The sequence below is a fragment of the Cornus florida genome, unplaced genomic scaffold, assembly GCF_030987335.1.
Source record: "Cornus florida cultivar Cherokee Brave unplaced genomic scaffold, ASM3098733v1 CherokeeBrave_3.0.0_Hap2_Chr10, whole genome shotgun sequence".
Classification (NCBI taxonomy): Eukaryota; Viridiplantae; Streptophyta; class Magnoliopsida; order Cornales; family Cornaceae; genus Cornus; species Cornus florida.
This window is the reverse complement of record NW_026775580.1, coordinates 58982962-59007352: the sequence shown is the minus strand read 5'-3', so window position 1 is coordinate 59007352 and position 24391 is coordinate 58982962. Positions and strand designations below refer to the sequence as shown.

The following is a 24391-nucleotide window of genomic DNA, read 5'->3' as shown; positions in this document are numbered from 1 at the left end:
TTGCAAAATTACCTACCGAGGAATATGTCTCTTCCATAACTCTTTAGTTGTTTTCATAAACAGAAACCCTTTGCTGATCTGTGGCTGCATTGACTGCAACAACTAGGTCATAACTAGTGCATTATTTGCCCTCCATTCTTTGAATTCAGGATCACTCTTGGAGGAATACACGACAATCCCTTTGATATGGTCGTAATTTGAATTCAGGATCACTCTTGGAGGAATACACGACAATCCCTTTGATATGGTCGTCATCCTACGACCAGTGATTTGCACGCGAGCAGATTGAGCCCACTCCATTTAGTTTGTCTCATCCAGCCTAATAGACATAATACAAGGGCCTGGATGGTGATCACTACTACCTCCCAATACTGGAGTCAGACTAGGAGAAAACCCAACTTCTTTTGAAGTCACCTCTGAGTTAGACATTTTGTTAAATAATTTCTGGGTATTCAATCCTCAGAAACAAAAAATAGCGACCAAATACGTAAAGAACCACCTCTCTAACACACAAACAACTGCAACTAGAAAGATTACCGTCTTTTGAGATGCATAAAAAAGTGACCACACAAACCTTAGAAAGCGACAAAGTAGACCATACCAGAATCGCGTACGATGAAGAAAAAGCTGATGTTGTAGAGCCAAGAGAACACGAAAAAAACACCAGTCGAGACTGTAATCGATCAAAAACAGTTGGATCCGCGGTAGGTGTGGATGTGATTAACAATACTTCCTTGCAAACAAGTCCCATCTTGGAATCTCTTCAAAACCCTTCACACCCACTAGGGTTTACACAAACTTGGCCTAGGGTTTTAACTACACACCCAGGGCTTTACAAAAACCATGCTCTGATACCATGTTGACTTTAAGAGAGAATCAAATCAAGAGTAAAGTATAAGAATAAGAAGTAGAAGAAAAATAGAAGAAAGAGGATGAGAGGAAAAGAGAGAGAGATGGGGAAAGAGAGAGAGAGAATGAAATAATACTTTCATCCTTCCACCACATTCTATTTATGCTAACAAGTTTCAGAAATTACACATAAGCCCCAACATTATATAAGTAATAACAAATAAGCCCTGACAACAATTTCTTCATTCCTGTTTATCATTTTTATGGAAGCGCTTAGTAGGTTTTGACGAGGACAGTGGATCTAGGGTTTATCAGGGCTTCTGGTGGGCAGAGATTTGGTTCATCATATAGAGATATCTCATTTAGTGTTTGTGGATGATACCTTGGTCTTTTGTGATGCGGATGGGTCCCAGTTGAGATATTTGAGATGTGTTTTGGTTTGATTTGAGGCAGTTTCTGGTCTGAAAGTTAATATGGGAAAGACCGTTCTTGTTCCTGTAGGGGCGGTTTAGGATCTTGGTTCTCTTGTCGTGGTTCTTAGGTGTGGGGTGAGCTCCTTTCCCGTTTCTTATTTGGGCTTGCCTTTGGGTGCTCTGTTGAGGATGGGATCCTGTGATCGAGCAGTTTGATAGAAGACTGGCCGGATGGAAGAAGCAGTTTACTCTCTTGAAGATTACGTCGAGTTTTCCCACACACTTACTCTCTCTTTTAGATTGCCTCCTTTGTAGTGGAAGTATTGAAAGACTTAAACAGAATTTCCTTTGGGGTGGTCGGTGGGAAGAGTTCAAGTATCATCTTATCCATTTTGAACAAGTGTATAGGCCTATTTTAGTTGAGTGGCCTTGGTGTTAGGAGGCTTGTCCCTTTCAATAGGGCTCTCCTCGGTAAGTGGTTTTGGGGTTTCAGAATCGAACGACATCGTCTTTGGAGGAGGGTTATTGTGTGTCGTTTTTGGGGTGGAGAGAGGTGGGTGGTCCTCGGACCCGGTTAGACACATTGGAGGTTTGCGTATTTGGAAATTCATTTGGAAGGGTTGGAATGCATTTTCTAAGCACATCAAATTCAGAGTTCGGGACGGCAAGGGCGTTCGGTTTTGAGAGGATTTATAGTGTGGCAATCGCCCGTTGTCTTGTTCTTTTCCTAGACTTTTTAGGATTGCCGTTAATAGACATGCACTGGTTGTCAACTGTTATCGGCTTGATAGCGGTAGGTTGATATGGGATGTGCAATTTCGGTGTTCCTTCCATGATTGGTAGTTAGATGATGTTTGTGCGTTGCTAGATCTTTTGTACAGACTGGAGGTTGACGGTAGAGGCACATACTCTTTATTTTGGGTGCCATTTCTTCATATGAGGTTTGAGGTCCGTTCCTTGTTTTTTGGTCTTTCTGACTTCTATGGGTCTGATTTCCCTTGGAAGATGGTTTGGTGCCCGAAGGCTCCTTTCAGAGTGGCCTTCTTCGTTTGGATTGCAGTTTGGGTTAAGATTTTGACCATGGATAATCTGTGAAAGAGAAGACACATTACTGTTAACTCGTGTTGCTTGTGTAAGAGGGATGATGTTTGTGGATCACCTTTTCTGCATTGCCTTGTGGCTTATGACTGCTGGAGCCTTATTTTTGGTTTATTCGGTGTCCAATGGGTTATGCCTCGGTCTTTGAGGGATTTGATCGACGCTTGGAGAGGCTGCAGTGTGGGGCCATGCCCTTGATTTTTGGAGGGCGGTTCCCCTGTGTTTGGTGGTGTTTATGGATGGAGTGGAATAGAAGATTTTTTGATGGGGAGGAATCTTCAATTGGGGCTTTGAAATTTCTTATTATTAGTTCTCTTTTTAGTTGGGTGATGGGGAGATATTGTAAATCTATAGAGGAAATTGTTGATTTTTTGGGATCCTTGGGGCCTTAGGTCCTTTCCTTTGGCTTCGGCCCTTGTATAGCCAGCGGGATGCGTTCCCCTCTTGAATGCTTTCTAATATGTTCTTTGTTATCAAAGAAGAAAAAAAAAAATTACATATACACACACACACACACAAAGGGATGGAGAGAGGTTTTACTGGAAGAGTAATAAGAGGTATGGCACCGTGATTCTGTTCCTGAGAGAGAGAGTGAGGAAGAGACGGAGCAGATGAAGGAGAGAGCTACAATGCCGTGAAAGAAAGAGGGAGAGGATAAGATAATATTTGATTACAAGGATAAAAGGTTGTGCCTTTTGGACATATATATATATATATATATATATTTTACAGTATTTATATTTTAATAAAATTTGGGCCTATTGAACATTTTGTTTTTCAAATATAATATGGGTTGGGCCTAATTTAAATGGGCTATGTGGAATACTATAAATTAGAAATTAAGAAAAATAAAATTTTATATAAAATTAAATATTGTATTATTATATTGCCGTATCCTTGCCGTTTTCATGTCATATTTTTTTGAAATTTGCCGTATCGGCGTGTCCATGTCATGTCATACTCATGTCACGTGTCCGTGCTTCATAGACGATATCTCAAATATTTATCACCTATATTGGATCGTGTTTCTATATTCAACAAAATTCATTAAAAAGTTGTATAAACTAAAAATTTATTGATTCTTGGTGTTAAAACAACTGTGCCATTACATTTCAGGGTGTTGCATTACTAAAGATTCAGGGTCCGTAGCATTCATGTCCATTATGTAATACACATTGGAATTAAATGGCTTGTTCTCATTGAATGGATGCTCTCTCATAATCAGTGGACAATCATATGTTTTTGTAACATTCTGCTGTAACAGTGGGAAACCTATTTTCACACTAAAATTGGGGACTTGAAAATTGAAATAAAAAGCATTAAAGATGCTGCACATCTTGAAACAGTAAAACGTAGTTGACATGATATCTGTAGTTGTTAGAGTTGGCGATGATAAGATATTAGACTTCAATCTCCAAATCCTGTTGTTCTTCCTTCTTTAGTTTGTGCTGTGACCATTATTTAGTTTCTAGTTTATGTTTTTGGTAGTGAGGCAGAATTTTTCTTGCTCATACCGAGGAATTTTATATTTGCTTTTCTTCTTTTCCTTTTTGACAGTATGTGCTAAAAAAATTTGCTAGGTGTTAAGTGTACTTGCTTCAACACGGTGGAAGTTGGAATAAGCTATTTTTTGTGTGTTTGTTTTTCCATATCTTCATAGGATATTACTCCAAAATTGAAAATTTGAATGTCTCCAACTCAGTTAGCTATTGTTATTGATTGATTTCCTTGTGCCATTTAACTATACATTCTAATTGCCTCTAACATATTGGTTCAATTACCTGTTGCAGAGATGAAAATCCTTTTCTGGGTATTTTTCAGCTCCATGTTCTTTTGTTGGAGGTTCTTAGGGAGGCTGTGTATCCTTCATACCACCTACTTATGCATATTTGGGTTCATATAAGCTCTAATAAGACCATTGGAACTCCTCCGTTGCAAGCATGCTATTTAACACATATAAGGACTTTGCCTACTGAATTGGATGCCCTTTGATCTTTTCAAAAGAATCTCTCTTGTTGCAAGGATGACACATTTCTGCTTTACTCTATTCTACTGTACATCTGAAATGGCAAATTTGGCTTCAAATTCACCACTAATCAATTGTATTTGTGTGGGATTTTCATTTATTATTGTTGTTGTTATATATTTGGTGTGTTTGGGGGGGGGGGGGGGGGGGGGGGGGGGGTGGGTGGGGTAATATTTCAGTGGCCTGAACTTGTTTCTTCTTCTTGTTGTTTATGCACTAACCATTATCTATGTCCTTAACCAGTATCTAGATTTGGGAATTTGAACAACATGCAATTTCTATGTGAGAATGGAAGAGTACATAAATTTGCAAATAACCTTTGTTCGCCTGCGTTCATGCTTCAAGAATACAAGCATCAAAGCAGGGATTTGTCTGGGTGTGATGATTTTCAAATGCTTGTTTCCGACTCTAGAAATATGGATAATTTTAAAATTCATGATGTGGAGTCTTCTGCTCCAATTTCAGCCAATTCTTCTTATTCTCTACATTGGAATGAGTATGTTGCCAATTTGGGTAGTGTCCTTTCTTCTTTCCTTCTTGTAGTGGAAGATACTCATTCTCATCATTCCCAACTATCAGCTGGTATTACCATGCCAACTTCTTCAGTTTATGTTGAACTTTCTATAAAATGGGTCATGAGGGTTCTTCTTACAGTGTTTCCATACGTTAAGGCTTGTTCGGATCAAAATGAGCTGCCAGGACACTTGAGGTGAATGATACTAGTTTATGGAGTTTTCATTTTTAATTTAGTATTGGAAGGCAGAGGATTTACTCTGCTATTTTGTTTCACCTTAATTTATTGTTTTACCTGTTTCTTATGGCTCTTTCACCTTCTATCTTTGTTTTCTTACTATTTTTTCCAATTGTTTATCCATATCTGCAGGATCTTTGTCTATACACTTCAACATTACGTTCTCTCTGCATTCAGGAAAGTTCTTGGTTTTTCACCTGCATTACTTGATGTATTTCGGGCAGAGGGAATATGGGACCTTATCTTCTCTGAGAACTTTTTCTATTTTGGGCCATCTTTAACAGCATTATCTGAAGAGTATCGTACATATAATGAAGTTCACTCTGGGAACTCTGAAATAGGTTGCAGTTCTAGTTGCATTAACAGTCAAGTAAATGCTAGTGGGGTTGAAGGACTTCAAATTGAAGTAATCTCCTTTGTGGAACTTGCAGCTACTTTAAATGGGAGTTCGCATAACTTGGTGGGTTCTTCTTCTTTCTTTATCTTCTGGTATTCCCTGTCTGAGCATTTGAACTTTATTTGTTTTGTCAAAGTTGACTAAGGAGTTTTTATCCACTATATATTCATGGGGTCTATATAAAACTACAATGTGATACTACAGTGTTGCTAGATCAACAAGACAAGGTGTCCTTGTTCTTTAGGTTCGTCAAGACAAGGCTACTCAATCACTATAACTTCTGGCTTGGATCTTCATTGTTTTAGGCGTTTCCGTTTGTTGACTTGGTAGCATGTGTTGACATTCCAATTGATTGAATAGATCTAAATCTAACAAGAAATCCCAATAAGGTAGAATCCCTATAGTATTGCTTCTAATTTTGGCGATCCTACTACACACAACCAGAGAATGTTAATTTTATGTTCCTTTTTGGTAGTTAGTGCACATGACCCAAGTAACAAAATAAAATGAAAGTCACAACACACTTAAATGTCCTTAATACGATAATTAATTCTCTAGAAATATTCATCTCACTTTAACTCTACAACAAATCTTCTCGTCTTCCTCAAGCTAGTCAACTACTTTGCAGCTGATTTAGGCAATTCAATACTAATTTTGACAAGCACGAGTTCACTCCTTTTTTTTTTTTTTATGGCTTGTTACTTTTTCTATAATTCTGTTAAACATGGCTAGTCAATCACTATAACTTCTGGCTTATTTCATTGTTGTTTTAGGTGTTTCTGTTTGTTGACTTGGTAGCATGTGTTGAAATCCCAATTGACTGAATTGATCTAAATCTAACAAAAAATCCCAATAAGGTAGAATCCCTATAGTCTTGCTAGAATTGGAGGATTTCAATTTGACTCCAATTCTGCCGATCCTACTTTACAATCAGAGAATGTTAATTTATTGTTTCTTTTCAATAATTAGCGCCAAAGTCCCAAGTAACAAAATAAAATGAAAATCACGACCCCCTTAAATGCCCTTAATAAGATAGTTAATTCTCAAAAATTCTTCTCACTTTAACTCTGCAACAATTCTTCTAGTCTTCCTCAAAAGTAGTCAACTATTTTGCAACGGATTTAGGTAATTTGATACTTATTTTGACAAATATCAGTTCTTTCCTTATTTTGTCTTTTGGCTTGATACTTTTTATATTGAATTATTTCTTTCAAAAACTAATTCAAGCCATTGACTTCGTTCTCGATAACTCAAAAATGTTTGTTCAAACGAATCAGCCATTTATTCTTTAAGTAGCTTGAGTATCTTTAATTTTTTTCCCTTCGTGTTTGCTTGGAGACTTTCATGCAATGTTTGGTTATAGTTAAATGATGGCTCATGACTCTTTTAATCTTATGTTTTGTATTTAATGTTGTAACGTGCTATTATTATTAATGCTATGTAAATAATAATGTTACCCAAATTGTTAGGAAAAGCCCTTGGAAGTCTTAATTCATATATTTTTAAGGTTTGTTCATGTTATACTATTCAATAATTTGTAAAATGCACAAATTTTATTTTATATTATATATTATTATTATTATTAGTAAAAATGTATTAGAAAGCATTCAAAAGGAAAACACATCCCTAATGCTACACAACTGCCGAAGCCAAGAGGGGCCCCCAAGGAACCCAAAAAATCAACTTTCTCCTCCATATATTTACAATTTCTCCCCATAACCCAACAAAAAAGAGAGCTAAGAGTAGAAAATTTTAAAGCCCGAATAGAAGAATCCTCTCCACCAAAGGTCTTCTATTCCTCTCCTTCCAAATGCACCACCAAACGCAAAAGGGAGCCACCCTCCAAAAATGGGTGTGGGATCCCACATGACATCTCTCCAAGCCTCAATCAAGCTTCTCACAAATCGAGGCATGATCCACTGAACACCAAACATGCCAAAAATAAGACTCCCAGAGTCGGGCAATGCAAAAGGAGGTGATCAACTCACTCTCCACCCCTCTTGCATATAGTATTAATAAATATATTATTATTTATCTTCCTTATAGAATCTTACGATTCTCGACCTCCCAGTCTATCCAAATGAGATCAATTTTTTTTTTATTTTTATTTTTTATTTTTCCAGATCCTTTTATTCAATAACCTTGCTTAGTAGTTGCTTGGCACCTTGCTTTCCTAATATCAATCATTCATTATTTCTTTCTTTCTGTCATTAAATTTTTTTAGTAGATACAAAATGAGATGTAGGGAGAAAGGAACTTGATATGCTTATGTGTGGCATCCAGACATATGCAGCTTTGACAAGAGTATTAAGTGAATGAGTGTGGGTTGGTCCATGAACAACATCTCGCTATAGCATCTGGATGCATGCGTTGTGGTAATAAGCATCCCAAAGAAGTGTTGTAGTGATAAAGGTGTTATATTTATTAGAAATTCTCCAATCTGTTACCCTATTTCTACACAGTTCAACCATTTTCTTCTCTCTCTCTCTCTCTGTCTGTCTCTCTGTATATAGATATATATTTTGATATGTAAGATATCAATTAAAAGCGCTCAAAAAGGGGAGTGAACCCAAAAGAATACAAAGGACGCTCTTAGCGACGCTAAAGTTTCAAGCTATCCACAAAATTCAAAACATCCCCATGGGTGGGCACGCCGAGAGGCGTTTTTGAGGTTAGGGTTTTTTTTTATCATAGTCTTGTGTAGATTCCAGGCCACTCTTTCCGTGGAAGGCGATTTGGAGGTCAAAAGCCCCTTTGAAGGTGGTGTTTTCGTGTGGTGTTCCGCTCATGGTAGCATTCTCACACTCGACAATCTTAGGAAGAGACGACGGATCGTTGTTAATTGGTGTTGTATGTGCAAGAGGTCGGAGGAAATTGTGAACCCTCTTCTTCTTCTCTGCCCAGTGGCGAGGGATATCTGGGCTATGTTTTTGGTTGCACTTGGTAGATGTATACAAATAAAATCTTATGTTTATCCATAGCCATGTTCACTATCCAACCAGAAGAGGAATGGGTGGCACCAGAACTGCATCGGATATCTTGATGTAATGAGGCCCAATTTCATTATCCATGTCCAATAAACCCTTTTTTTTTTTACCCTTCCTAATTTGAATGGGATTTATGTTGGCTTCGTCGGGGGCTCGCATGGTTTGTTATGTCGGCCGTGTCTGTGTACTAGTTTTTGACGCGTCGGCATATTTGTATGTATCATATACGTGTCTTTGCCACTTCAAGAGACAAGTTTATCATCACCTCTAAGGTTAGGGAGGTTAGCTTTCCCCATAATATTATACTGCTCTGTACTTTTCAATTATCATAACTATTAAATTTTTTTTTTTTTTTGATAAGTAAGATTTTATTAAAAACGCTCAAAAAGGGGAGCGAAGCCCAAAGAAACAGAAGGAACAAAAGGGCCAAAGGGCTCCTTAGACCTTCAGAGAGGCCAAAAAAACAATAATTTCCTCCATAGATCTATAATCTCTCCCTGAAACCCAACAAAAAAGAGTAGAAATAACAGAGAACTTAAGCATAGAAACAGGCTTCTTTTTCCCATCAAAATATCTCCTATTTCTCTCAAGCCAAATACACCACCAGATACAAAGCAGCGTAGCCCTCCAAGCATCCCTAATGCCAGCCCCAACAGAGACGCCTCTCCAAGCCTCAATCAACCCTCTAGAGGAATAAGGCATGGCCCAATGTACCCCAAATAACTATTAATTTTTATTTATTTTAATGTAATTTTGTTCTAAAATTCATATTATATACTTCATTTGTGGCTTCTCAGTGAGTTGTTGTGACATTTTTAAATTGAAGGTTCAGTTTGAGTAGCATGAATTATAAAGAACACAAAAGAAACTATTTAATTGGAAAATGGCCTTCTTTTCTAGTGTGCCATATAAGGAGAAAGGGTAACAGTATGTTAAAGAAAAAAAAAATTTCTATTCACTGAACATCTTTTATGTTTTGAATTTCTTTTAAAGAAGTTCTATCTGCCAAGTCTTACCAATTTAGGACTTTTGGTGCTAGGAAGCTCCCCAAGACAACACGATCTTTGAGAAATTTGGTTATTAAGAAGATTCCATTGAACTGCTCCATTTGTGCTTCCAAGTTTTCTGTGTTAGTATTTCTTGAAACTTCTGCTTATCTTTATTTGTTCATGTTATGGCAGCCTGAATGTTCTGTTTTATTAGATGCCCTCGAACAATCTGCTTGTACTCCTGAGATTGCTGGTGTTCTTGGAAAGAGCCTGCTTCGTATATTAAAGTGTTCAGTTGAGAAAACTATTTCTTCTTTCAAGTCACTTGATGCATTTCCTCGGGTACTCAAAGTTGTGTGCATTCAAGCTCAAGAATATAGAAGACTGGGAAATATGAGCCTTTGTCTTGAAAATAATATTGTGGAAGTGGCTTCTCAGAGTTGTGACAGATCTAAATCATCCGAGACAATCCAAAGTTGGTACAAAAGCATGGAAACATCCATGGAGCTCTTCGCTGAGTATTTCTCTGTAACAGATGATGCTAAAAGTTTGGTTTTGCATAGTTCTACTTGTGTTGATTGTTTGTTTGAGTTATTCTGGGAAGAAGGTTTGAGAAATCATGTGCTTGCTTATATTCTTGACCTAATGAAGGTATTCGATCGCTTTCTTCTTTGTTTCACGTGTTATGGATATTGTCACAGTTGGGCAATTCAGTTGATATCTCTCTTCTATGGGGTGGGATTTCGTACTTTTGCAGGTTACTCCACTGTCTGAGGAAGACGAAAAGGCAAAGCTGCAGTTATGTTCAAATTATTTAGAAACATTTACTCATGTAAAGGAACAGGAAAAAAATTTCGCTGAACTGTCAATCAATCTATTGGTTGGGATGAGAGATATGCTTCTAAACAATCAAGTGGTAAATTCTTCTGAGTGATGGATTTGTTAACTTAAATATGGCAATACTTTGAATATGTATGTTTTTTCTTTCCCCAAGTTCTTGATGTTGACAAATTGGCTTTTGTTTTTTCTCCCCATGATTACAGTACTATCAATCTTTGTTTCGCGATGGTGAATGCTTTTTGCATGTTGTATCTTTGTTGAATGGGAACCTTGATGAGGTGAATGGTGAGAAGTTGGTCTTGAATGTCCTCCAAACTCTTACCTGCCTTCTTGCGAGTAATGATGCCTCAAAGGTACTCTCCTTGCTCTTTCCTTGGGTTTTTTACATTTGTGAAATTTACTGTGCTATGTAAAATGTTCCATTAACTTTCTGTTTATTGAGTGCAATTAAGTTGTTGAATTGGTTTCTGGCATATGGTTAATCAGTTCTCTTTGGTTGTTATTCTGACTATTTAATATAATGCGACAACCACCTTAGATCTCTTGCTGCATTACTTTTTTCTATTTGAGTCAATTCAGATCGCTTTCAAGTGAGTTTCTGAACTCCTTCCTCATTAATGTACACAAAGTGCTTTTTTGTATATGCACTCATAAGTACATATATGGTTGTGATTTGAGAGTGTAATTATTCTAGGGACAATGTGAACCAATTTCATCTTACTAGATTTTGGGTAGCTATATGGTAATGCACGAAGAAGAGCATGCAATTTATACTTGGTTTATGTGGTCATTCAGTAAACAAATATCTTTTATGTCCAGAGTCCTCCCTTTAAACTACAATTAATGTTGTCACCATCTGAAAAATACATTTATTAAATTTGGAAAAAAATTATGAAAGATATTTTTTGGAAGTGGAACCAGATCTAAAACACTGTTCGGATCCTGTCCATAAACAATCTGAAAAGGACTCATCTTAGTTGTTCAATTTCTGGATCTGTTAAAGCAAATTCTGCATGAGAGAAAACTTGGTCCCACCGATTCAAATTATTCCCAACATGACTTTGAATCAGATTTTCCAAACTCCTGTTGACGACTTAGGTCTGCCCATCGGATTGAGGATGATAGGCCGAACTGAAGTTCCTATCAGACCCTACTTTCTTCCAGAGATTCCTCCAAAAATGGCTGATAAACTTCCTATCTCGAAGTGATGGACTTTGGCACACCATGTAAACGAACAATTTCTTTGAAATACAAATTAGCAATTTGAGAAGCATCCATACTTTTCCTGCTTTGTATGAAATGTGCTATTTTAGAAAATCTATAAATAATAACTAAGACAGAATCCATTTGCCTTTGTGTTCGAGGAAGTCTGAGCACAAAATCCGTGCTAACATCTGTCCATGGGGAAGTCGGAGTCGGCAAAGGCATGTATAATCCAGCATTAGTAGCTCCACCTTTTGACACTTGACAAATTTTTTTTTTTTGATAAGTAAATTGTATTAAAAGCGTTCAAAAAGGGGAACGCGACCCAAACTATACAAAGACAAAACGGAACCTATGAATTCAAAGAACTCATAAAGTCAACAATCTCCTCAAGAGAGGAGTAGTCTCTCCCCTGACCCCAACAAAACAAGTTACAAATGATAGAAAATTTTAACACCCCAATGGAGGATTCCTTTCCTTCAAAAGATCTTTCATTACGCTCTCTCCAAAGGCTCCACCAAATACAAAAAGGGATCACCCTCCAAAAAACTCTGACCTGAGCCCCCACCCATTGGCCCCTCCACATATCTAACAACTCCCAAGATGTCCGAGGCATGACCCAATGAATACCAAACAGGCCAAACATCAAACTCCAACAATCATGAGCCGCAGGACAGTGCAACAAAAGATGATCCACCGACTCCCCATAAATCTTGCAAAGACAACACCTATTAACAATGATATGTCTTCTCTTCCTCAAGTTGTCCAACGTCAAAATCTTACTCAAAGCTGCAGTCCACACAAAAAAGGCCACCCTAAGAGGCGCCTTAGACCTCCACACCGTCTTCCATGGGAATGAGGTACCATGAAAACCAGAAAGGCACACAAAAAAGGACCGGACCTGGAACATCCCCTGAGAAGAAGGCACCCAAATCAAAGAATCTGCCCCAGACCCCTCCACCTCCTGTCCGTAAAGAAGAGCCAAAAACCCAGTGACATCATCCAGCTCCCAATCCTGAAAGGCTCGCCGGAAACGCACATCCCAAGACAACCTTCCATTATCAAGGTGATAATAGTTAGCAACCATTGCATGTTTGTCAACAGCAATCCTAAAAAGCTTGGGAAACAAAAGGGCCAAAGGCCTATCATCACACCATGGATCCTCCCAAAACCGGATAGTTTTTCCATCCCGAACTCTGAATCTAATATGTTTGGAAAAGGCATCCCACCCCTTACCAATGGCCCTCCACACCCCCACTCCGCCAACAGACCTGATTGATCCAGCTGACCACCCTCCTCTCTCCTCCCCAAAGCGACATGAGATAACCTTTCTCCATAATCTATGTCTTTCCTTACCAAATCTCCAAAGCCACTTACCCAGAAGAGCACAATTGAAAGTGGCCAATCTCCTAATTCCAAGCCCTCCCAACCGAATAGGCCTGCAAACCTGTTCCCATTTGACAAGATGATACTTGAACTCTTCTCCGTGACCCCCCCAAAGGAAATTACGTTGGAGCATTTCTATTCTTCCAACAATAGAAGCTGGAATACGAAAAAGCGAAAGAAAGTACGTTGGAAGGCTTGACAAAGTGCTCTTCACTAACGTAACTTTACCGCCCTTTGACAGAATTTGTTTTTTCCAACCCGCTAATCTTCTCTCGACCCGCTTAATCACCGGGTTCCAACTTCCCACCCTCCTAGCCGAGTCCCCCAGCGGCAAACCCAAGTACGAGATGGGAAAGCGTTGCGTCCCACATCCTAGAACAGCAGCCAGAGTGTCCACCTCCTGAACTTCCCCCACAGGAACAATCACACTCTTTCCCACATTAACTTTCAAACCAGAAACAGCCTGGAAGCAAACCAAGACACATCGCAGATACCTCAACTGGGAAATATCAGCCTCACAAAAAACAATAGTGTCATCCGCAAAAAGTAAATGAGAGATCTCCAACTACTGAACTGATTCAGGGCCAATCTTGAAGCCCCTAAGAAAACCCAAATCCACCGCCCTTCTCATCAGCCTGCTAAGGGCCTCCATAACAATAGTAAAAAGAAAAGGGGAGAGAGGGTCCCCCTGTCTCAACCCACGAGAACTACCAAAGAATCCCGAAGGAGAGCCATACACCAACACCGAAAACCTGACAGTGGAAACACAAGAAACAATCCACTTCCTCCATCTCTCACCAAAACCCATCCTCTCCAACAGGTAGAACAGGAAGTTCCAGCAAACATGATCATAGGCTTTCTCAATATCCAGCTTGCACAGAACACCAGGAGTCCCACTACGAAGTCTAGAATCCACACATTCGCTAGCAATAAGAGCGGAATCCAGAATCTGTCTACCCCCAACGAAAGCATTCTGAGACTCAGAGATAACTCCATCCAGGACCTCCCTCAATCTAAAGGCAAGGACTTTTGCAATGATCTTGTAAATGCACCCGATCAGACTAATGGGTCTAAAATCCTTGATATTAGAAGCACCACCCTTTTTAGGAATAAGGGCAATAAAAGATGCATTAAGCGATTTCTCAAATCGCCCCGTGGAATGAAACTCATGAAAAGTGCCCATAACCTCATATCGGACCACCTCCCAGCTTTCCAGCAAAAATCTCATCGTGAAACCATCTGGACCTGGAGCCTTATCACCATTGCAACTCTTTAAAGCCTTCAGCACTTCCTCCTCCGAAAAAGGATTTTCCAGCCCATCTCTCTCCAAGGCAGAAATAGAATCGAAGTGAAGACCATCTAGACTAGGTCTCCAACGAAGAGGCTCAGAATAAAGTCCTTGATAGAAAGAGACAATAGCACTTAGCACCTCCTCCTCCGAAGACAAAACTGCACCATCCACACACATCCGCCCAATATGATTACTCCTCCTATTAGCATTAGCAGTTCTGTGAAAAAACTTCGTATTACGATCCCCCTCTTTGAGCCATAATGCCCGAGATTTCTGGCGCCACGAGATTTCCTCCAAAAGAGCAATCTCCACACATTCAGCCTGGCAAGCTGCTCTTCTACTGCGTTGAGATTCCGAAATAGCACCCTCCCCTTCCAATCGATCAATCTCCGCAATATCAGCCAAAGCCCTATTCTTCCTCCACACCAAGCTCCCAAATACCTTCTTATTCCACCTTTTAAGATTTGTTTTCAAGATCCGAAGCTTTCCGGCAAGGATATGGCTCGATGTACCCACCACCAGATTCTCCTCCCACCAAGAATGGACAAGTTCCTGGAAGTTAACCGCACGAAGCCACATGTTCTCAAATCTGAAAGGAGTACTGCGAGATACCCCTCTTGACAAATTTGACTGTGATGAACCAGCCTATTGACATATCTCCTTAAATTTGGCCAAAGGTATTTTGCATCAGCTAAGCCATAAGTTTTGTCTCTGCCAAAGTGTCTCTCATTATGTAGCTGAAGTAGAATTTTTTTCTCTTAAAGAACAATCAGGAATGCATAACTTCGCTTCTTTAAAGAGAAAACCATACTGTAGGCTGTAGTCAGTCCTCTTGCTTTCCATTAGCTCTTCATGAATCCTCCCAAAAAATGGATCAACATCATATAAATCCTTGAAAGTGTCAAAACTTGCAACTTGAACTTGCATAGTGGATATTAAATGAGATCTTTGACGTAAAGCGTCAGCCACCTTATTCTGGACAGTTGACTTATGCTTTAAAGTGAAAGTATATTGCCGCAAGTATGTTGCCAATTTGCTATGTTGATGATGCCGTGAGCGGGTGCAGGAGGCACTGGCAGGCTACCACATTGGGCAAGCTACAAGTGCACAATCCCACATCGCTTGGGTGTGGAAAGGTCACGTGCTATATATGTGGGATTTGTACATTTCAATTGGTATGAGGCCTTTTGGGGGTAAAGCCTAAGAGCAAAACCGTGCGGGTTCGGGCCCAAAGTGGACAATATCATACTATGTGGTTGAGTGGGTCGTTACAAATGGTATGAGAGCTTGACCAGGAAGTGTGGCCGACGGGGACTTTGGGCCCAGAGAGAGCGCGGGGGGAGGGGGAGGGGGTTGTTGATTGTGGTGACCTTGTGGGCGGGTGCAAGAGGCATTGGCAGGCTACCACACTGGGCAAGCTACCGGTGCACAATTCCTCATCGTCTGGGTGTGGAAAGGGGAAGTGCTATATAATGCTCCCAATGGTGTATAGTCTACATAGTAGCATATAATTCCACATCATTAGTAGAGTAATTCATTCTTGCACCACTTAACTTCTCGCTAAAAAAATGCCACAGGTCTTCCTTCTTGGCTAATAAGCACTACCCCTAATCCGATCCTAGAAGCATCACAGTGAACTTCAAAGACTAGGTGCTTTAGAAAGTTTTTCCTCAAGTAATTGAAAACTTTCTTAATCTTCAGCGGTCCACTTAAATGGTCCTTTCTTCAAACAACTCATAGTTGGTGCTGCAAGTGAGCTGAAATCCTTGATAAAACGACAATAGAATGAGCCCCTCACGAGTTTCGAAAGCCGTCTTCCACTCATCCCCACGGTCCACTTAAATGGTCCTTTCTTCAAACAACTCATAGTTGGTGCTGCAAGTGAGCTGAAATCCTTGATAAAACGACAATAGAATGAGCCCCTCACGAGTTTTGAAAGCTGTCTTCCACTCATCCCCGATAGAATATGGATAGGAGCTTTAGAAAGTAATTGAAAACTTTCTTCATCTTCAGCTGTCCACTTAAATGGTCCTTTCTTCAAGCAACTCATAATTGGTGCTGCAAGTGAGCTGAAATCCTTTATAAAACGACAATAGAATGAGGCTAACCCATGAAAACTATGAACCTCATGAACATTTGTTGGACTTGGCCACTCGATGATAGCTTGCACTTTGGACTGGTCCACTTGGATTCCTTCTAAGGAGACTTCATATCCCAAAAGCAGCCTTCGATCTGCCATATAGCTGCACTTCTTTAAGTTAGGTGTTCAAGATGTTTCTATTCGGAAGTGCTATACACAAGAATATCATCAAAATATACCACAACAAACTTCCCAATATAAGGTTTCAGCACATGATTCATCACGCGCATATAAGTACTTGGTGCATTTAACAAACCAAACGGCATAACCAACCATTCATACAACCCGTCACGAGTTTTGAAAGCTGTCTTCCACTCATCCCCGGGGCGAATTCTAGCACTTTTGAGATCAATCTTTGAGTACACTTTGGCTCTTGAAAGATGATCTAGCATGTCTTCTAACCGAGGGATAGGAAATCTTGATGGCTCTACTATCAATACACATTCTCCAAGTCCCATCTTTCTTTGGAACCGATAAAGCTGGTACAACACATGGACTCATACTTTCACCATCTCCAATAACTCTAAAACGTACTTATTAAGTTCATCATACTCTTTAGGACTCATTCAATAATGTGGCTTATTAGGTAAAGTAGCTCCGGGCACTAGATCAATGTGGTGTTGGATGTCCCTCATGGGAGGAAATCCATGGGGTAAATTTTGTGGCATAACATCATCAAACTCCTCTAAAAGTGGCTGAATAGTAGCTGGACAATTTGTTCCTGCAGGCTTCTCTTTACCAATTAAATATACCACGCCACTCTCCTCCAATTCCTCCTCAAAATTGGCCATAGAGAGTAAATTAACACCCTTATGCACTTTAGGTTTAGGTGTAACTTCAGCCAGCATGGTGCACTTTATTATGAAATTGCCATGGTCGACCAAACAAGGCATGGCATTCTTCCATTGCCACAACATCACACCATACTTTATCAAAGTACCTATTACCAATAGATAAATTAACCAAGCATCGTTTAGTGACAGATACCTCATCGCCTTTCTTGAACCAGGAAAGTTTGTATGGTTGAGGATGCACTTCCTCTTTTAGCTTTAACTTCATCACTGCTTCTTAAGAGATGATGTTTTCACAGCTTCCGCTATCTATGATCAGCTTGCAAACACGACCGCCAATGGTACAAGTGGTTTGGAAAATATTACGTCGCAGCCAATCCTCAGGATCTTCCTGCCGTGGTGCTATAAAGGCCTTTCACATCACAAGAGAAAGCCCCGTGTCTCCTCTAACAATTACTTCATCACATCAGCATGATCGTAAATAGGTCCCTTTTCTTGTGGTTCTTCTTCTTCTCCACATTCTTCCATAAGAAGTTTTCCTTCCCGACTATTTGCCAGCTGATTTGTGTCTTGGTGCTCCACATTTAAATCATTTAATTCTTGCTCTGCTGGGCTGCAATTTAGCAACAGATGCTCAACCACCTGGCTGTGATTGAGGGGCTGCATTGCTGCCACTTAGAGATTGCCCCCTAGAAGTTTTAGCTCGATTAGACATGACCTTGATTATTTGGTGCCTTGTGTGTCCCTCTTGCTTGCTGAATTTCTGCGGCTTTGGCATGCTGATATTCTTGAGAAACATTCCAAATATCTTACTGGTTCAATATATCTTGTAGGTTGACTTGTAATCTGTATACCGTGCAACCTTTTGTTCCTCACTTTCATTTAACTCATTCATGAGAACTAGTGTAAAGAATTCCTCTGTGTAATCGTCAACAGTCTTGCTTCCTTGATGACTATTGTGGAACCTTTGAAACATTGACTGGGTATAGTTGAAAGGAAGAAAAGTTTCCCTTAGCTTCTTTCACATTTTTTCCCAATCAACAATCTTGGGCTTTCCTTGTCTGTGTCGTGTCATAATGAACTGATCCCACCAAGCTGATGCTCTTCGTCTTTGTTTCACTGCAACCAATTTTACCTTTTTGTCCTCTGGTAGATCCTTTAGATCAAAGATTCTTTCCACAGTGGATAACCAATCAATGAAACCTTCGCCGTTCAAATCTCCAGCAAATTCAGGAATTTCCACCTTAAAACCGCCATCCTAACGCCTTTCTTCAAATGGAAAAGGTGCTGGTTTGGGTGCTGCGTTTCTGCGAAAAGGATTAACAAATTCCTCTTCCAAATTGTCCTCAGATTCAACGCCATCTTGAGAATGGGCTGGGGTTTGCACAACGCGCAGGCCTAAAGCTTCAATCTGCGTTCTTAGATCTTCTATCACATGCAAGCACTTGTTGTTGATCAACTGCTACGTCTTGATCAGGCCGAACGGCGGGTCTGTGAGGTTGGTTACTTCTCCTTGGTGGCATGTTGCAATAAGCTATGAAAGAAAACAAATAAATCTGAAGAAGGGAAAACATAGAGCTAATTCAAGCTAAAAAATAGCGTAAACACCCACAACTCAATCCCAAAAGAAAGGGAGAGGTAAAAGCTGCTACAACAGACTGAATATATTGATAATACGTAAAAATCTACTCATTACAACTTGGAACAACCCTTTATAAGACACAAGGGATGCCCTAGCAAATATTTAATCCTAGCCCTTCAAATAAATGTAATATAAAGGTTAGTATTTTGTCCAGAAGAATAAAGAGCTTAAAAATGACAAAACAGACCTTAAACAGTCTTAAAAAGCACATTACTTATAAAATACAACCAAAATGACAATAATATCCTAAATGTGAAATAAAAACAGATTTAAGACTTATAAATGACTCATACTGAAAAAAATCACATAATCTTACTCATCATCAGCTGCCCCTATTAATGGAAACTCAGTCTCGTCTTCTTAGGATGTTCAACTTTTTGAAAATAGTCTTCTTCCTCTTGCTCTGCAGCATAACTACTAAGAGTATTATACCATCAAAGTTAAAATCATTTGTTTTCAACCTCAATTTTATTTTGTATGAATAATATGGTCTTAAAAATATAAAAAATTAAAAAATTTCTTGTATTTCGGGTACTCGGGCTAGTAAGAACTTTGCTCCCAATTCCACCCAAAACAAATTCGGGCTCTAAACTTTAAACCCATTCTGAATCTCATGATCTCAAATACCTCGGCCTTGCTTGTAAATTTTCAGGCTGGACTAGGGTTTGTCGGGTTAGGCCCACCCAAGTCCCACCATATTCTGACATTAATAAGGCTTTTCCTTCAATTTAAGAAGCCAGAAGACACTCACTCAACAAGTCAACTCTCAGTAAGGATACCCAACTGCCCCCACTAAGTCATTTTGGTAGAGAACAGTGGCAGCAGCCTTTTAAAGTATATAAAAGGCGTGGCAAGGAGGGTTCTAAGGCTCAAACCTTAATTTGGCACATGCTAGACGATGGGGGGTCGACTTGAAGTCTTGCATGATTAGGGGGTTTGGTCAAATTGCATTATTTTGATAATTGCATGAATTATGGTGAAATTTCATTGTTTTGGTAACTTGCATCAATTAGATTAAATTGAATCAATTATGTTAATTGTTACTTTATTAAGCTAGAGTCAACTTTTGATTACCTCCATTGTAGGGTAATCCAAGAGTCGTCTTTTATCATAAAAAGGATATTATGTAGTTCTGATTAGGCAGTCAATGAATGAATAACAAAATATATTTTGAGATTTCTTGTGAGTGATTTGCAAATTCTGAGGGTGTGAGGCCTTCTCTAGGTGTGATACCTAGGCCTTGTTGGAGTGATTCCAATAGGCTTTTCTTTGTTATTTTCAATTCTTCTTCTCCACTAACAACCCTTGAATCTTAGCTTTGTTTTCTGAATTTCCAGCCCACAATTCTTATTTGCTTTCTTCTATTTGAGCATGATCTTTGTCCTACATCACATGCTTTCCATGCTCGGGGATCTTTTGAGAAGATGTTAGGGATTTTCGCCTTGTTAGTTTGGTGGGGTGTATCTACAAGTTGATTGCCAAGGTGCTTGCTTCAAGGTTGAGGAAAGTTTTGGATGGCATCATTTCGGACTCTCAAAATGCTTTTATGGGAGTCCGTCAGATTTTGGATTCAGTCCTTATTGCGAGTGAGAGTGTGGATTCCAGGATGCGTAGTGGGGTCCCGGGAGTTCTTTGTAAGTTGGATATTGAGAAGGCATATGACCATGTGAGTTAGAGCTTCCTTCTTTACCTGATGGAGAGGATGGGGTTCGGGGATAGGTGGAGGAGATGGATTCACTTTTGTATTTCAAGTGCTTGCTTTTCGATTCTTGTGAATGGAGCTCCTACGGGTTTTTTCTCCAATTCGAGGGGTTTGAGATCTCACATTTAATGTTTGTTGATGACACTTTAGTTCTTTGTGATGCGAATGTGTCCCAGATTAGATATCTGAGATGCGTTCTGATTTGGTTCCAAGTTGTCTCCGGCCTTAAGGTGAATGTTGGAAAGAGTTTTGGTGCCAGTGGGGGAGGTCCCTGAGATTGAGGCTTTTGTTGACATTATTGGTTGCCGTGCTGGTTCCTTTCCCATTTCTTACTTGGGTTTGTCTCTGGGTGCTTCTTCGAGGTGTATGGGGGTTTGGGACCTAGTAGTGGATAGGTTTGAAAGGAGGTTGGCGGGATGGAAGAAGCAGTATCTATCCAAGGGAGGCAGGGTCACTCTGATTAAGAGCACTCTTTCATGCCTTCCCAGTATCTCTCTTTTTCAGATTTCCTCTTCAGTTGCGGAGAGGATTGAGAGGTTGCAGCGTAATTTTCTGTGGGGGGGTAGAGGAGAAGAGTTCAAGTTTCATCTGGTGCGTTGGGAGCAGGTTTGCACGCCAATTTGGAATGGTGGTTTGGGTCTCCGTGGATTGGTGCCTTTTAATAAGACACTGGCTTTGGAGGAGGGTTGTGGTTTGTCAATTCAGGGAGTTGAGTGGAGGTTGGAGTTCTTTGGAAGCGAGGGGTCCTCGGGGGGTAGGGGTTTGAAATTTTATTCGGAAGGGATGGGATGACTTCTCCAAACACATTCGGTTTCGACTTAGGGATGGGAGGAGGATTGGTTTTTGGGAGGATGTTTGGTGTGGAGATGTTCCTCTTGCTCTCGCTTTTCCTCAGCTTTATAGGATTGCTTCGGATAGGCAGGCCATGGTGGTCAATTGTTATCACCTTGATAGTGGGAGACTGGTATGGGATGTTTGATTCAGGTGTTTGTTTCAGGACTGGGAGATCGAGGAGGCTATTCGTTTCTTGGAGTTGTATCGCCAGAGGATTGTGGTTGAGGATTCGGATTGTTGGTCTTGGGTTGCAAACTCTCAGGGGCATTTTGAGGTGAGGTCTTTCTTTAGGTGTCTCTCGGTTGATCTTGGAGTTCGCTTTCCTTTGAAGTCTGTTTGGCGCTCCAATGCTCCTCTCAAGGTTGCTTTTTTTGCGTGGACCTCAGTTTTGGGAAGGATCTCAACCTAGGATAACCTGAGAAGGAGAAACCAGATGATGGTCAATCGTTGCTATATGTGTCTTCGTGATGAGGAAACAGTGGATCACCTTCTCATTCATTGCACGATGGCTAGAGAGTGCTGGGATTTGATGATTGGCTTATTTGGGCTTCTTTGGGTTATGCCGGGATCCGCTAGAGGGTTGATTGAGGCGTGGAGAGGTTGTCCTGTGGGGGCTCACATTCAGGATGCGTGGAGGGCTACGCCACTCTGTGTGTGGTGGTGTATTTGGCTTGAAAGGAATAGGAGAATTTTGAAGGGAAGGAGATGTCAATTTCGGTGCTTAAATTCTCGATTTTTTCCACTCTTTTTTGTTGGGTATCAGGGAGAGATCATAGATCTTTAGAGGAGATTGTTGATTTTTTGGCCTCTCTGAAGGCTTAGAGGCTCTTTGTGGTCTTTTGTATTTCCCTTGTGTTCCGCTCCCCTTTTGGGCGCTTTTATAAAATTTTATTTATCAAAAAAAAAAAAATCTTAGTCCTACATCACATGTAAAAATGATCTTGTTTATCTTTTTGCCAATGCTTTTGTGATGTTTCCAATTTTTTGCTTTTTTCATTTTTCTGGAATTTTGTTGGTGCAAGGGCACTTTCGTCATTTCACGTTTTACGCACCAGACACCGCGGGGTGTGCCGGGTGTGTCAGTGAGTTGGTTGGGACATTTCATTGAGTCCAGGACTCTTTGGAATGCAAGGTTTGTCATTTTCACATTTTTTCTGTTTTTCGGACTGGACGGTCCCGTGTGGGACCTGCTACCGGTATCGTTGTGCACGGGGATTTTAGTTGGGTCCATCTGCATTTCACATATTTTAATTTATGTGAATTAAGTGGCATTTACTTGGTGGTGCATGTATTTTTTATGTGGTGCAAATTAAAGTTGAATGAAGTAGGAAAAGTCAAAAGTGGTGGCAGGACCCACCACCCACATACTTAGTGGTCTAGAGACCACCCAAAGCCTCACAAAAATTCTCTCTCCCCGCTGGTTTTCTCTCTTGCCCTCTTTTCCTCTTCATTTTCCTTTTATCTTGCATCAAACTTTGAAGCAAGATATTTCTCTCAATACTTGGTGATTTTGAGTGCCGTTTGAGGCAAAACGGAGAGCACGACGAGCTCTACGCGCGAGTACGATCAATTTCAGCTTTGAGCCTCCCTAGGGATTTCGAATTTCTTGACCCATTTGAGGGTTTTGCACCAAATCAAGGTAGGGGTCCTTAATCCATGAAGTTCTTGTGCTTTTGTGAGTTAACTCCTTATAAATGGTTATTTAGCATGCTTAATTTGGGTAGTATCTAGCTAATTGTTTAGTTGATGTGTGTGTATTTGCTAATTGTGTAATTGTGGGTATTAAATGTTTTATGTGAAGAGCATGCCTCTGTGTTGATTCTTTATATGCCTAACAAGCTAGACTTTTATGGTATGAAAGCATGTTATAATTTTCTTGCAAATTCTTGTGAGTTATACTTTGCTAGTTAATCTGGAGCTAGATGTGGAATTATGAATGTGGACATGACGTTGATGCTTCCATGCATTAGCATTGGGCATGAAAATGGGGAGAATTGTTTTGAAATGAAAATGGGGAATTTTGGGAAAGTGTTTTGATGAAATGGTTTTATGAAAACCCGGTCGCCGCGGGGGTACCAAATGGCTGAAGGGTTAATATAGCCTAGAGGGAATTAGGGAGAATGCCCTAGCGTGGTTGAGCTAGCTGGACCAAAATGACGCCGTGGGGGTACTAAGGGTCAGGGACACTAGCCAATCCTTCTCTCGTGTCGTGCGGGGTCACCAAAGGGCTGGTTATATTAACCGTTTGAAAGTGATGGTTTTGAATGTTGAAAATGGGAGTGACATCGGCATACATTGCATTCCATGGCATGTCATTATTTATATTGAGATTAACTGTTATGTTGAGCTTCCCTGACATAGTATGACCCCGAATCCTATTGTTCTATTCATTGGTTGGATTCACGGGGACACAAGAAGCTTGTCTTAAGTGCCACCTGCTGAGCTTTTGCTCACCCCACTATACTTATCATTTTTCAGGTCATGGAAAGGAATTGGCGGATGATAATCCACCGCAAGCTTGAAAGTTGTTAGAAGACCACTTTGTTATTTTGAACTTAGGCCATTCTTTTGTATGTCTTTTGTTTTGGAAATGTAACAAATGTTATTATTCATGGCCTTGTAACTTAAGTATGAGAATTAGCTTTTATTTGATGTAAATGGAACTAATGTAAGCATTATGTTTAACGCCATATAATTGTAATGAATGATCTTGTAAGATGATTGTGTGTTAGTACTCATGTTCATGATAGTAGAATGTCTCATTTTGATGGGTTGGTTCAAGTATGAACCATTGCAAAGTCTCCTTTTTAGCCCCCCTTTCATTCCCAAAGTGCAGCACTTCAGTTTCAGGATGCAGGGCTCGAAGGAGTCATTTCGGTCGACCAAAATGGCTCTTCGGTTGACCGAACCAATTGCAGCTCTCGGGATCTCCTGTTTCGGTCGACCGAAATAGGGTTCGGTCGACCGAACCATCTTCTTTCTCTCAGTATCTCAACTTCGGTCGACCGAAGTAGAGTATCGGTCTACCGGTTCTTGGAGGTCTGCTTCGGCC

The 24391-nt window shown here is 40.1% G+C and overlaps 1 protein-coding gene across 5 annotated transcripts in view; it reads left to right on the top strand.

The window, feature by feature from the left end:
- The window catches only part of LOC132279629 (BEACH domain-containing protein B), a 146646-nt gene that overhangs the window by 32220 nt on the left and 90035 nt on the right, over nt 1-24391 (top strand). For all 5 annotated transcript variants that reach the window (XM_059781656.1, XM_059781655.1, XM_059781653.1 and 2 more), the window contains exons 8-13: nt 4151-4219; nt 4637-5095; nt 5270-5597; nt 9703-10161; nt 10268-10426; nt 10554-10703. In XM_059781656.1, the coding sequence (XP_059637639.1) occupies nt 4151-4219; nt 4637-5095; nt 5270-5597; nt 9703-10161; nt 10268-10426; nt 10554-10703 (1624 nt within the window). The remainder of the gene's footprint in view (nt 1-4150; nt 4220-4636; nt 5096-5269; nt 5598-9702; nt 10162-10267; nt 10427-10553; nt 10704-24391) is intronic.